This window comes from Melozone crissalis, unplaced genomic scaffold, assembly GCF_028551555.1.
Source record: "Melozone crissalis strain CALT ecotype California unplaced genomic scaffold, PUWL_Pcris_2 ptg000231l_1, whole genome shotgun sequence".
In the NCBI taxonomy this organism is placed as follows: Eukaryota; Metazoa; Chordata; class Aves; order Passeriformes; family Passerellidae; genus Melozone; species Melozone crissalis.
In genome coordinates, this window is record NW_026535993.1 from 989175 (window position 1) to 1002593 (window position 13419).

A 13419-nucleotide genomic window follows, 5' to 3' on the forward strand; every position below is an offset into this window, starting at 1 on the left:
CAACTGCTGGGTCTGTGGGAGTACTAAAATGACAGAAATTTGGCCATGGGAGGGAATTAGTTTAGGACCATTAGAAATTCTAAGGTGGGAACAATCAGGACAGAAACCTCACATTTTAAGACAAAGAAGGAAAGAACAATGGGACTTAAAATCTAAAGTAATTGGGGAAGAATGCATAATAAGGGCAGGGAAGAGATATAATACCCCAGTGGGAAAGATGGCATGCAAGAGGTATCTAAAGATTGAAGACTTAAATGCTAGATGGATTCCCCAAGAGCCAAATCAATAATGGTCCACTGGGAAAAAGGAAAAGGCGTGCATTTATCCTGAAGGCTATAGGCTGCACAAATGTGCAGAAAAAGGGGTAAACCCCTTTTGGGGAATAAGACAAATATGTAAATATTGAGAATACCCTTGGGAAGTCCAAGATATCTTCTGGAAAGCCCCCGATCATCTATTTTGGATTTGTGGCAACACAGCCTACACTACTCTTCCAGGAGACTGGATGGGAAGCTGCACTATAGGTGTCATCAAACCTGCTTTCTTTCTATTGCCAAAGGAATCAGGGTCAAGTTTAGGGGTTCCATTGTATGACAATTTGAGAAAGATTAACCAGAAAAAGAGGAATATAATTGACCTGGGGGGGAAACAAACCTGGAAGGGAACAATCTGGACAGCAGAAGAGACAATTAACACATATGGACCTGCAACTTGGGCCCAGGATGGATCCTGGGGATATCGTACTCCAATTTACATGCTCAGTAGGATCATTCGACTCCAGGCAGTACTACAAGTAGTGTCCAACAGAACATCACTTGTCCTTGACCATATTAATTACCAATTGGCCCAAACTAGAACTGTCATGTACCAAATTTTACTTGCAGTTGATTACTTAGTAGCCGATGAAAGAGGGATATGTGTAAAATTTAAATCATCAGTTCTGCCTGAAAATCGATGATAGAAGTGAGGTAATAAGAAACATCTCAACAGAAATACGAAAAATAGCCTATGTGGGAAATCAGGAGTGGACTCCCCTAATAGGCACCAGTTGGTGGGATGATTTTTGGTCTTTTAAAGGGAAATGGTGGAAGAAAGTAATCTTTATAGTAGTGGCAGCATCATTAAGTTTAATAGTCTTACCTTGCCTACTCTCATGTTTAATTAAGATTATATCATCTACAATTCAAGCTAGTACAGAGGTTTCAGAAACAACTGCTCAAGCCAAAATCAAAATAATGATGATTGAAAGTCAAGAAGAAGAACATAAAACAGCTAAAAGTGTTTATGTCCAGTATCAGAAGTTACGTAATTTTATGTCCACGAAACAGAAATTACAAATTGATGCGGGCTTAAACTCGATCAAAAAGAAAGAGGGGAGATACTGTGAGGAATGAAAATCCTGGAGATGACAGCTCATTTTCAGAGTAGTAATTGGTAGTTGATGTTAATGAAGTTGATAAGGTCTTAATTTGAAGTGTTTGGTCTGTTGTTAAACATTGAATGTTAGAGTTCTAGGACTTGCCTTTAGTTGCCGTTGATAAATGTTGCTATTTTACCCTCTATTTGTATATCTCCTCGTCATACTCTCTATGTGTACCCCATGTTAGTCTGCTGCTAAACACTGAATGTTAGAATTCTAAGACTTGCCTTTAGTTGCCGCTGTTAGATGTTACTATTTTACCCTGTATTTGTATCTCTCCCCGTCATACTCTTTATTTGTACTCCTTTCCCTCTCACCCGGGATTTGTATCCATTCCCATCGGGAACCACTTCCCCTGCTCCCCTGCTCCCCAGAGGATGTGCACCCGGACTGAATTCAAATGAGAGGCTGTGGGAACTATATGAACCCTCTCAAAACAACAAACCAGCGCATAAACTTTGACTTTAACCCACCAGAACCACACTAAGTCACCCACTCTAGACCAGAGCTGGATTCCGTCCTGTCACCATAATTTTGATAGTACCCAGCTTGAAAGATACCCCTGGACTACGAGCCAACATCACCTTCCTAAGGACTCTCGTGAGGACGGAAGCCCCAGCTGTGCCGAAAGACAAAGCTGCACTCCTCCTCCTCAGCGTTGTCCAGTGGGAGCAGTGGCGGTGTGCACAACCCCTCGGGTTCCCCACCCAGAGCTGACTTTAATAAAGGCCCTTTAAAGGAGCTGGTCTCCTGGCCCTATTTATCACAGCTGGCAGGGTCTGCAGGTTGATGCCATTTGTCCTTGCTGCCCCTCACATCCCCCTGGCCCACCAAGAGCCCCGAGGCAGCCGTGAGGGACAGGCCCTGCTGGCCCAGGCTGGGCTCAGGGCTTGGCCTTTCTGCTTCCTGCAGCCAAGCCAGGCCTTGCTCAGCATTGCAGTTCCCTGCTCACAGCCTTGGGCTCCCTGCAATCCTGCCCTCAAGGATCTGCTCTCGCCAGGCCCTGGGCAGCCTTTGGCACTGCCTGCCCTCACTGGGGTCCAGCCATGCTCCAAGGCACTTGGAGTTTTGCTGCTGACTCCTTGAGCAGCTTCTCCATCCTTCTCTGTGTGCCTGAGGCTCCTGGAGCCAGCCCCAAATCCAGCGTGGTGCTGATTAAAATACAGAAAGGCCTCAGGAGCTCTTTGTCTCCCTTCCATTGTCTTTGAGTCTCCAGGGCTTGTGCAGTGATTGGGGTCAGTTTGGAGTTGTCTTCAGGAGGGAGATTCCAAAATGCACCTCCTGATTGGTTTTTAATCAAGGGTGCATTTTATTGTTTTTCAGTTCATTGAAGAGGTGACAGAAGTGTTCCCCAAGTGATCTTGATGCTGACTGGTTCCTTAGGAGGTCTGGGCATGGATAAGAATGAGCCTCTTGCAGGCTGAGCCTGTTTGGAAAACCTGGTCCGCACCCCCAACCTCACTGAGATCCCAAAACATCCAAAAATGTTCATGCAATTTATTAATTTTTATTCTATAATGCAGTATTTAATGTTACTATTTTAGTATTTATATATTTATTATATTTATTGATATTTATAACTACACTATTGGTTTTTATTATCTTGTCTTTATATTTATATAGAAAAAATCAAGGCATTTTTAGTAGCCAAGAAAATTAATGCTCAATGTTTTTAAGTAAGACAATTCCCTGTATTAAAAGTGCATATATATGGCTGCATGCAGATATTTACCACATGTATTTTGATTTCTTGATTAGTAGTGCTGTATTAACATTTTAATACTAAATGTAGTCTTGTAATTAAAAGGTAGCTTTTGTAGTTAAAATGGGAACTATGTTAGTGGGATTTTTAAGAACGGAATGAGGCACTCACAGCAGATAGCAGCCCCAGGACACCTAAATATTTCAGAGAAAAAGAATTTTTTGCCCTCTTATCAGAAGAAACAAACTTCTTCCCGCCTCAAAGGCACTGTTCCGATTCGAAGGAAGAATTTGATGATGACCAGAAAGAATCCTGTGTTTGAATGGAATTTATGCATCATGTATGAAGTCTATGACTATGCAACGGGCTATTGGTTTAAGGGTTAATCCTTTGATAATGGGTGTCCTTTACTGGGCTCGTGCTGCCCAGAAAAAGGTACATGGATGTCCGTAACTCTTTCTCTTTATTCTCTCATATTATCCTAATTCAAAGTGTCCAAATTATTATCACTCAAATTGTATTACTATTTTTATAACCATTCTATTATTATTAAACTTTTAAAATTTTAAAAACAAGTGATTGGGGTTTTTCACACCTTCATTAATTATTAAGTTCTAGCAGTAATTTATTTATTCCTCTTTCTGGTAATCAGATACATTTGTACTCTTTTTGTCATCTTTTTAAAATTCTTTTTACAATAGAGGGCCGGGGGGGAGGGAGGGTGAAGGAACCTTGGAATCCATGGAGACGTTTCGGGAACACATTTGGGACAGTTTTGGGTCTGGGGAGGGAATTCAGAGAGAGCTTGAGGGTCTGGAGGACACTTGGGGGAGCCGGGTGGGCAGTTGAAGGGGCACTCAGGGATTCTGACGGACAGTTAGGGGTTCGGGGCAGCACTTGGGGGTCCAGGGGGGCCCTTGGGGGACTCGAACGGGGCTGTCTGGAACGCGGGGGGTGATGGGAGTTGTAGGCGCGGGAATCATACGGTTTAAAGGGGCCACGGAGCATCACGGGAGTATGAGGCGCAGCTGCAATGGCTCTCGGTGGGGCGCGGGGCACGACGGGAGATAAAGTCCCGTCTAGAATAGCGCCGGCGGTTCGCCGCGGAGCATGATGGGAGCTGTAGTCCCGAAAGTGGCTCGAACACGCTATTTGAAGGTCAGAGAAGGCTCTTGGGGGACACTTTTCTGTCCGAGCCGCGACTTGAGGGCCTCGAGGGGAACTTAAACGTCTTTGGAGCCCTTGGGAGGAGGTCTGGGATCTCTAACCGGGCTCTTTAGGGCACGGGTCACAGCAGGAGTTTTAGGCGCGGGACTGTGTTCTGAGGGGCTCTGGGGCCGCGGGGGATGAGAGGAGATGAATTCTCAGAAGTGGCTGTACCGGGGATCTGTGGGGTTGGGAGCACTCAGGGAATCCGGGGACGCTTTTGGGGGAGTCCCAAATGGGCGCTGAGGGGGCACTGAGGAATCCTGGAGGGTCTGGGAGACACTTATGGGACAGATGGGGGCGGATCCCGGGGTTGTTTGGAGCGCACGGCATTAAGGGAGTTGTAGTCCCGGCTTCAATGGGGCTGTATCCGGCCGTGGGACATGATGGGAGATGTAAGCAAAAAGAAATATGGTGCCACTCTAGGCACCGCCCCCAGACCCGAATCCCAGGTGCTGATTGGCTGCAACGGCTGATGGGCGGGAGCCTCGGCAAGTAGGATGCGTTGTAGGTGGGAACAGCCAAATCACCCTCCTCCAGTCCCTCCCAGTACAGCCCAGTTCATTCCCAGTACGGACAAGTATAACCCCAGTAAAGTCCATTTCATCCCAAGTAGAACCCAGTTCAACACCAGTGCCCCTCCAGTTCCTCCCAGTGCAGCCCAATCTATCCCAACACACCCGAGTTCATTCCCAGTTGTTCCCAGTTCCTCCCAATGTCATCCACAGGATGCCGCAGTGTCCCCCAGTCTTCCCTGCAATATCCCCGGTGTCCCCAGTTTCTCCCAGTATCACCCAGTGTCACTCCCAGTATGTCCCAGTGTCTCCCACAGCGTTCCCAGTGTTCCCCAGTATGTCCCAGTCCTCCCCAGTGTTTCCAAGGACAGTTTAATTTCTCTCGGCGGCCGTGGCAGCCAAACCCAGCAGTGGGGTCAGTGCAGTGCCCATGGCCACAGCCCCTTGCAGTGGCCCAGTGCAGCTTGGGCTGATGATCCACCCTCACAGCTGGCCCAGGGCAGCTCTGCAGTGGCTTTGGTGGCACCTGGGGCTGGCACACACCTGAGCAGTGTGTCTGTTTGCAGTGGGGAAACTCAGGAGGTTCAGATTGCTTCAAAAAATCCCAAAAAGTGAAAACGCCTCTTAGGCTGAGTGCAGCCAGCTCTGCAAGCACAGCAGGTCCCAGGGGAGTGAGGACAGACAGGATGGGGCTGGGCAATGTGGAGCAAGGTTGTCACCACTGGGTCAGAGCTCAAGGCACAGCTCCTGTGAGCAGGCCAGAGCTGCTGAGGAGAGACCCTGGGTCAATATCAATCACAGAATGCTGCAATCATCTCTGATGTAAAGAGAAATAAATTAAAATACTTCATTTCAAATAGGAATGTGTATTTCCTACAAGTTCTTTGAAATCTTTCCCAATAACATGACTAGCAAAAATTTAATGATCCTCACAGGGCATTGATGTTGTTTACATCAGACTCAGTGACTGAGAGTGACTTCAAAAAACTTCTCAAGAACTCAAAGTTGAATTGAAACTCCAAAGTTCCTTGAAGTTTTAATGGGTCCCACTGAGGGACATGACTGAGAAAGTGTCCCCAGGTTCCAGTTAGAGCAGAACACTGGAGGCAATGATGACAGCTGGGGACAAACAAGGCCGAGGTGTCTCTGGTGCTGAGCAAAGCTGGATGTGTTTGAGGAATGCAAAGGGCCAAGGCCTGAGCCCCAGCCCCTGGCCAGGCCGATGCTGTCCCTCCCTCCTTGCTCAGGGCTCTTGCCGGGATGGGCACTGGCATGTGGGGATGTGCAATGGCAAGGGCAGGAGCATGGGACGGCCCCTGCCAGGCTGCTGAGCAGGGACAAGGAGGCAATGAGGCCCCGGGCCTGCAAGGGTCGCTTGTCTCCGGCTCCTGCCTCAGGCCCAGGCCCAGCAGCCATGGCCAAAGTGCTGCCCAAGTTGGCTCTGCCAGGGCTGTCTTGCAGCTGCTGCACATGCCTGTGCCCTGTGCAGCCCAGGCTGTGCTACGGTGTCCCTGCCCTGCGCCTCTGTCCCTGCAGGCTGTCGGCATCCCCCGGCTGCCCCACCTGGCTGGCCCCTTCCTTTGCTGACAGCTCTGCCTCCTGCCTGCCTCTGCCTGCCCACACAAAGCCTGGGGCTGATACCAAAAGGGTTCATTCCATGTTGACCCTGCCTGTGAACTCTCAGCACAGGAACAAGTCATGCAGGGGCTGCTTCCCCAGCAAGGATGGTTGGAAGAGAAGAAGAAGACATCTGGCTCAAGGGTGCAGGGATAGAGAAAACAAGGAGTGAATCTGGGAACTTGGAGTGGGTTTTTTGGAAGTGGGTAAATTGTAATTCATATTTAGGGTCTGTATATAAGGAACACCCTGGTACAATTACATGTACACATGTGGTTAGGAGTTATCCCATGTTGCACCTTAAGCCTGAATAAATGATTCCCTCTGAAATAGCAAATTAGTGGTCGGGAGCCTTATTCTGATATTTCAGAGATTTGGTGATAGTGGTCCCTCACAGACCCAAGGAGTCAGCTGTGACACTGTGCAAACTCATGGAACAAAGGGTCCATGGTGACACAGCAGAACCCCACAGAACCAAAATCCATTTTGGCACCTTGGGGCCGCATTAAACCAATGATCCATTGTGATGCTGTGGATCCAAGGAGACCATTGTGACCTGAGAAACCTCTTGGAACCAAGGGACCATTGTGACGCAGGAAGGCCTGGTGGAACCAGGAGCCAGGAGCAGGAGACAAGTGACCCTTGCTGGCCCGGGGCTTCATTGCCTCCTTGTCCCTGCTCAGCAGCCTGGCAGGGGCCGCCCCATGCTCCTGCCCTTGCCATTGCACATTCCCACATGCCAGTGCCCACCCTGGCAAGAGCCCTGAGCAAGGAGGGAGGGACAGCATCTGCCTCGCCAGGGGCTGGGGCTCAGGCCTTGGCCCTGTGCATTCCTCAAACACATCCAGCTTTGCTCAGCACCAGAGACACCTTAGCCTTGTTTGTCCCCAGCTGTCATCATTGCCTCCAGTGTTCTGCTCTAACTGGAACCTGGGGACACTTTCTCAGTCATGTCCCTCAGTGGGATCCATAAAACTTCAAGAAACTTTGGAGATTGATTGTGACTTTAAATTCTTGAGAGATTTCTTCAACTCTCTCTCAGGGACTGATGTTCAGGGACTCAGCACACAACCCACAAGAGAAGTCCTTGTGCAGTGTCTCTGCTGCTGGGCTGGACCAGGCTCCTGGCACAGAGGCAGCTCCTGGCAAGGGCAGCAGAGCTGCAGAGTGACAGCTCTGGCCAGGAGGAGCTCCTCTCCCAGCCCAGCAGGGTTGGGGCTCTGCCTGCAGCCACCCGGGCACAGCACAGAGGCACAGAAAGAGCAGAGGCAGCCTGGGCTGGGAGGGTGATTGAGCTCTTGCCAGGGGACAAATTTTCCCAGGGTTTGAATGAATAATTCTCTGCCTCTAGGAAAGTTAAACTTCCATTCCTGGAGGCTTCTCCTAAGGCTGGCACATCCCACAGTTTCCATGATCTTTTGCAAGCCCTCACCCAGTTCTTCCTCCTCTGCAGAGGAGGCGGCCATAGGGCAGACAGGGCAGTACCTGCAGGCGGCAAGGGCAGGCAGCACAAGTGACAAAGAGGTTAAAGGGGTGGGGTGGGCGGACAGGAGAGACCACATCAGGGGAGAAATCTGCACAGCCCCTGGACACGGTGAGTCTCTGGCTGCAGAGCAATGCAGGTGAGTTCCTGGAAGTGTCTGTGACAATGCCAGCACTGACAGGACCTGTCAGGATGGCTCTCCTGGATGTCCTGGTATGGAGCAGAACAAGCTCCAGAGCGAGGCTTCCCTGCTGCCCCCTCAGAGGCACAGGACAGGTCCCTGCAGGGACAGGCAGAGCTGCCCCAGGGCCGTGGGGTGGAGATGGGCTCTGTGAGCCCTGGCAGGGAGCGGAGGTGGGCACAGCGAGACGCTGCTGGCAGCAACAGCCCCACTCAGCAGAGACACGGGCAGGGAGGGACAGGGAGCTGCTGCCACAAATGCTGGCCTGGGGGATGTGGCACCTCCCTGCTGTCCCTGTGGCTCAGGCACCTTCCCCCAGCAGCTCCTCCCTGGGCTCCTTTCCCATCCTAAACAGAGCTCCTGCCCTCATCCCACAGGGGCTCGGCTGTGCAGAGCCCCTGCAGCAGCCAGAGCCCAGGGAAGGAAGGACAAGCCCCTGATTTCCATCAGTCTCTATGTCCCTGCTGTCCCCTGGCAGGAGCATTGTGACATTTCTCTGCCATCTCCAGGTGCCTGTGCTGTCCTTGTTGCCACCATTGGGGTTTCTGAGGCAGAGCCAGGGTTTGGGGCTGGCAGGTGCCCGTCCAGGCAGGGACCCTTTGGATCCTGCTGCAGAGATGTGTCTGTGGGAGCAGAGTGCCCAGGTGCCCTCAGGGCCGTTCAGCTCATTCCCTGGGTGTCCTGCAGGGCTGCAGGATGCTCTCCAGAAGGGCACAGCTCTCCTGTGCTGTTTCTGGGCTGCCTGGGATCCCCATGGAGGAGACAGCTCAGTGGCAGGGCCAGGGAAATGCTGCTGGGCAGCTGCACCTGGGCACTGCAATGATCCCTCTGTGCACCAGCCTGGCAGGAGACAGCTGAGATCCTCATGAGGCACTCTGGGAGAAGGCGAGGGCTCTCTCCATCTGCTCTCTGCCCAGAGCCCTCTGCCCTCAGCACTGCCCTGTTTCTCTGAGGGGAACTCCTCTGGGTGCCTCTCCTTCAGCTCCAAGCTGCCAGCAAGGGGCAGCTGAGAACAGCCCTGATGGGCAGAGCTGCTCTCTTGTCCCTGCACTGAGAGTCCATCCCTGTGCCTCTCACACCCACACGGTTTCATCTGCAGTGCTTTAGAAATGTCAGGGATTTCAAACACTCACAACCACTCCTAACTGTGGCAGGTGCAACTGGATGAAAAAAGACAAGGAATTTCCTCAGCTCAGTTCTTCAGACGGGCAAATTGCAAACAGCAGGACTGAAAAGCTTTCTGGTGTTTCAGGAGTCCATTTAATTGGTGATCACCCAGCCTTCTCAGTTGCCTCTCACTGAACAAAAAGAAGGAATCCTCTGGAGCCTGTTTGGGAGCCCCTGGTCTCAATGCCTGAAAAACCCAGGTCCCAGGTGAGGAGAATGCAGAGAAGTGGTTCCAAAAAGAGAGATCCTGAATGTTGAATTGCTGTAGGATATGCAATATATCTTGCTCTGTGTTGAGCCCGGCTCTGTCCTGCCTTTTCCTCCTCAGCAGAAAACCATTTCCTAAGGCAGCAAATGTTCAACAGCAGCTCCATCAGGCACTTCCTCCTGCTGGCATTGGCAGACACGCGGCAGCTGCAGCTCCTGCACTTCTGCCTCTTGCTGGGCATCTCCCTGGCTGCCCTCCTGGGCAACGGCCTCATCATCAGCGCCGTAGCCTGCGGCCACCACCTGCACACGCCCATGTTCTTCTTCCTGCTCAACCTGGCCCTCAGCGACCTGGGCTCCATCTGCACCACTGTCCCCAAAGCCATGCACAATTCCCTCTGGGACACCAGAGACATCTCCTACTCAGGATGTGCTGCACAGGTTTTCTTCTTTCTCTTCTTTATCACAACAGAATTTTCCCTCCTGACCATCATGTGCTACGACCGCTACGTGTCCATCTGCAAACCCCTGCACTACGGGACCCTCCTGGGCAGCAGAGCTTGTGCCCACATGGCAGCAGCTGCCTGGGCCAGTGCCTTTCTCAATGCCCTGTTGCACACAGCCAATACATTTTCCCTGCCCCTGTGCCATGGAAATGCCCTGGACCGGTTCTTCTGTGAAATCCCACACATCCTCAAGCTCTCCTGCTCCAAATACTACCTCAGGAAAATAAAAGTTTCTGTTTTCACTGTCTCCATAGCTTTTGGTTGTTTTGTGTTCATTGTTTTTTCCTATGTGCAGATCTTCAGGGCTGTGCTGAGGATCCCCTCTGAGCAGGGACGGCACAAAGCCTTTTCCACCTGCCTCCCTCACCTGGCTGTGGTCTCCCTGTTTTTCAGCACTATCGTGTTTGCTCACCTGAAGCCCCCCTCCATCTCCTCCCCATCCCTGGATCTGGCAGTGTCAGTTCTGTACTCGTTGGTGCCTCCAGCCCTGAACCCCCTCATCTACAGCCTGAGGAACCAGGAGCTCAAGGCTGCAGTGTGGACACTGATGACTGGATGGTTTCAGAAACAATAAACTGCTGGCCAGTTTCTGCAAGTCACTCCTCATAAGAGTCATCTTTGATAGTACTTGGGTTTGGTCGTTTGTTCTTTTTATTCCTTTGTTTTAGTTTTTAAATATTGTCCACAAAGGCATGCCATTGTTTGTGCCATTTCTCATTTTGTTTCTCTCCATCTTCCCTGTGGCCACAGATTGTACCAATAAGGTCCTGTGCTCTCAGTGGCTTTAAATAAACTAAAGGATCTCCCAGAAAAGTTTTCTGCAGAGATACCCATTTCCTTGCCTACTATGGACCTGCAGCAGCAATGTCTGTGTGCAGAGCTGGGGGTATGTCAGGGGCTGCACAGCAGCTATGCTCCTGCTGGCCACACCACTCCTAATCCAGGCCAGGAGCCATTGGCTTTCTTGCCCACCCGGGCACAGTGCTGCCTCATGTCCAGCCTGCTGTCCATCAGTGCCCCAGGTCCCTTTCTGCCTGGCCGCTGTCCAGCCACTCTGTCCCCAGCCTGTAGCGCTGCAGGGGTTGTTGTGGCCAAAGTGCAGGACCTGGCACTTGGTTGTGTTCAACCTCACCTTGTTGGATTTGGGCCCTGGATCCAGCCTGTCCAGGGCCCTCTGCAGAGCCCTCCTACCCTTGAGCAGATCCACACTCGCACTCAACTTTTGATATCCCTTGCTTCATGGGCCCCTGGAGTGTCACAAGGGTCTCCATGATTCCAGGAGGTTCCACAGAGTCACAATGGCCTCTTGATTCTAAAGGGCCCCTCGGTTTCACAGTGTTCTGTGTTCTCCCTGGACCCCGCAGTGTCACAATGGCCTCTTAGTCCCAAGGGGCATCACATTGTCAAAACTGTTTCCTTCATTCCATGAGTGTGCTCAGTGCAAAAATGGGCTCTTTGTTCCATGGGGCCCTGCATTGTCAGAATGGCCCCATTGTCACACAAGGCCGCACAATGTCACAACAGTCTCCTCATTTCTACAAAGCCACACAGTGTTACAACAGTCTTCTGAATTCCATGAGGCGGCAGAGTCCCAAAATGGACTCCTTGGTTTGATTTAGCCCTGCACTGTGAGAAGAGACCCTTGGTTTTATGATGCCACGCAGTATCACAATCATCACAGAATCACAGGCTGCAAAAGACCTTGGAGATCAGCAACTCCAACCTGTGACCCAACACCACCTTGTCACCCAGACCATGGCACTGAGTGCCACATCCAGTCTTTCCATAAACACCTCCAGGGACAGCTCCAGTGAGTCCATCAGCTCCCTGGGCAGCCCCTTCCAATGGCCAATCGACTTTTCTGTGAAGAACCTGTTCCAAATGTCCAGTCTAACCCTCCCTTGGCACATCTTAAGCTGTGTCCTCTTGTCCTGTCACTGTTCCCTGTCAGAAGAGCCTGATCCCCCCTTGGCTGCGCCCTCCTGTCAGGGAGTTGCAGAGGGTGAAGAGGTCTCCCCTGAGCCTCCTCTTCTCCAGGATAAACAACCCCAGCTCCCTCAGCCACCCCTCATAGGACTTGTGTTCCAGACCCCTCACCGGCCTTCTTGCCCTTCTCTGGACACGCTCCAGCCCCTCCATGGCCTTCCTAAATTGGGGGCCCAGGAATGGACACAGCAGTAGAGGTGTGGCCTCAGCAGTGCTGAGTGCAGGGGAAGAATCACTGCCCTGCTTCTGCTGGCCACACCATTCCTGATCCAGGCCAGGAGCCATTGGCCTTCTTGCCCATCTGGCTCAGCAGGTCCCCAGCTGCTTCCTTCTGGATTTCAGGGGGGCTGTTCTGCTCCCTGTGCCCATCCACCAGCTCAGGAGAACACTTGTCCTGAGGGCAACCTGTCCTAATGTTGAAAACTGGGGCAAAGAAGGTGTTAAGCAGCTCAGCTTTTCCTTATCCTTAGTTACTCTACTCCTCACTGCATCCAATAAAGATTAGATGTTCTACTTATCCGTCCTTTTGCTATTAATTTATTTTTAAAAACATTTTTTAATATTTTTCACAGAAATGGCCTGGTTAAGATCTAATTGACCTTTCACCACTCTACTTTTCCTTCTGCATGACCTAACAACATCCTTAAACACTTCCTAAGATGCCTGATCTTCTTTCCAATGCTGATTCACCCTCTTTTTTCCTGAGTTCCCACAAAAGTTCATGCCCAGCCAGGACAATAATTTTCCTCTCTGGTTCAACTTCGGCACAGAGGGACAGGCTGCTCCTTCCCCCTTAAGATTCCTTTCTTGAGGTGTATCCATCCTTCCTGGACACCTTTGTTTTTAAGGGCTGTTTCCCGTATAAAATGAGTACCTGATTCAGTACTCTCCAAATCTGCATCCTGAATCCAAGGTCTGCCCTCCCTAATTCCAGTGATAAAGTTTTGTTGCTGCCCCTACTTCTTTCACAGAATATTGGAAACTTGATTATTTCATGGTCACTGGACGGAGGCAGCCTTCAACCACCATATCTCCCACCAGCCCTTCTCTGTTTGTGAACAGCAGCAGACAGAGCTTTCCTTGGGAGTGGGATTGTTACCAAAAATTTGGCACAATAATATAACTCCATTATCCCAGTGTAGCATTAAGAAGCAGCATTCTTTATTTGGCCAGATGCACAGGGGGATAGCTCTTCCCAAAGCCATGCATGCAGAAGGCAGGAAAATTTCTGTTTATATTCTGTATTTTGCACACATATTCATTGATTTTCCTGAACTAAACAAACGTATGATAATCATGTCTCCAAAATCATTAACATATGTCCCCTCCCCTTTTGCATGCATTCTCCTGTCCTGGGGGGTCTCTGGTGGTCCCTGGTGCTCATGGACCCCAATGTTCCAGTGGGCCTGGCTGAGATGGCAGGACACTG

At 50.7% G+C, this 13419-nt stretch overlaps 1 protein-coding gene across 1 annotated transcript in view; it reads left to right on the plus strand.

Annotated features, from left to right (window-relative positions):
• The window catches only part of LOC128949387 (olfactory receptor 14J1-like), a 49956-nt gene that overhangs the window by 35347 nt on the left and 1190 nt on the right, over positions 1-13419 (plus strand). Inside the window, exon 2 of the mRNA XM_054294249.1 lies at positions 10027-10488. Within this exon, the coding sequence (XP_054150224.1) occupies positions 10027-10488 (462 nt within the window). The remainder of the gene's footprint in view (positions 1-10026; positions 10489-13419) is intronic.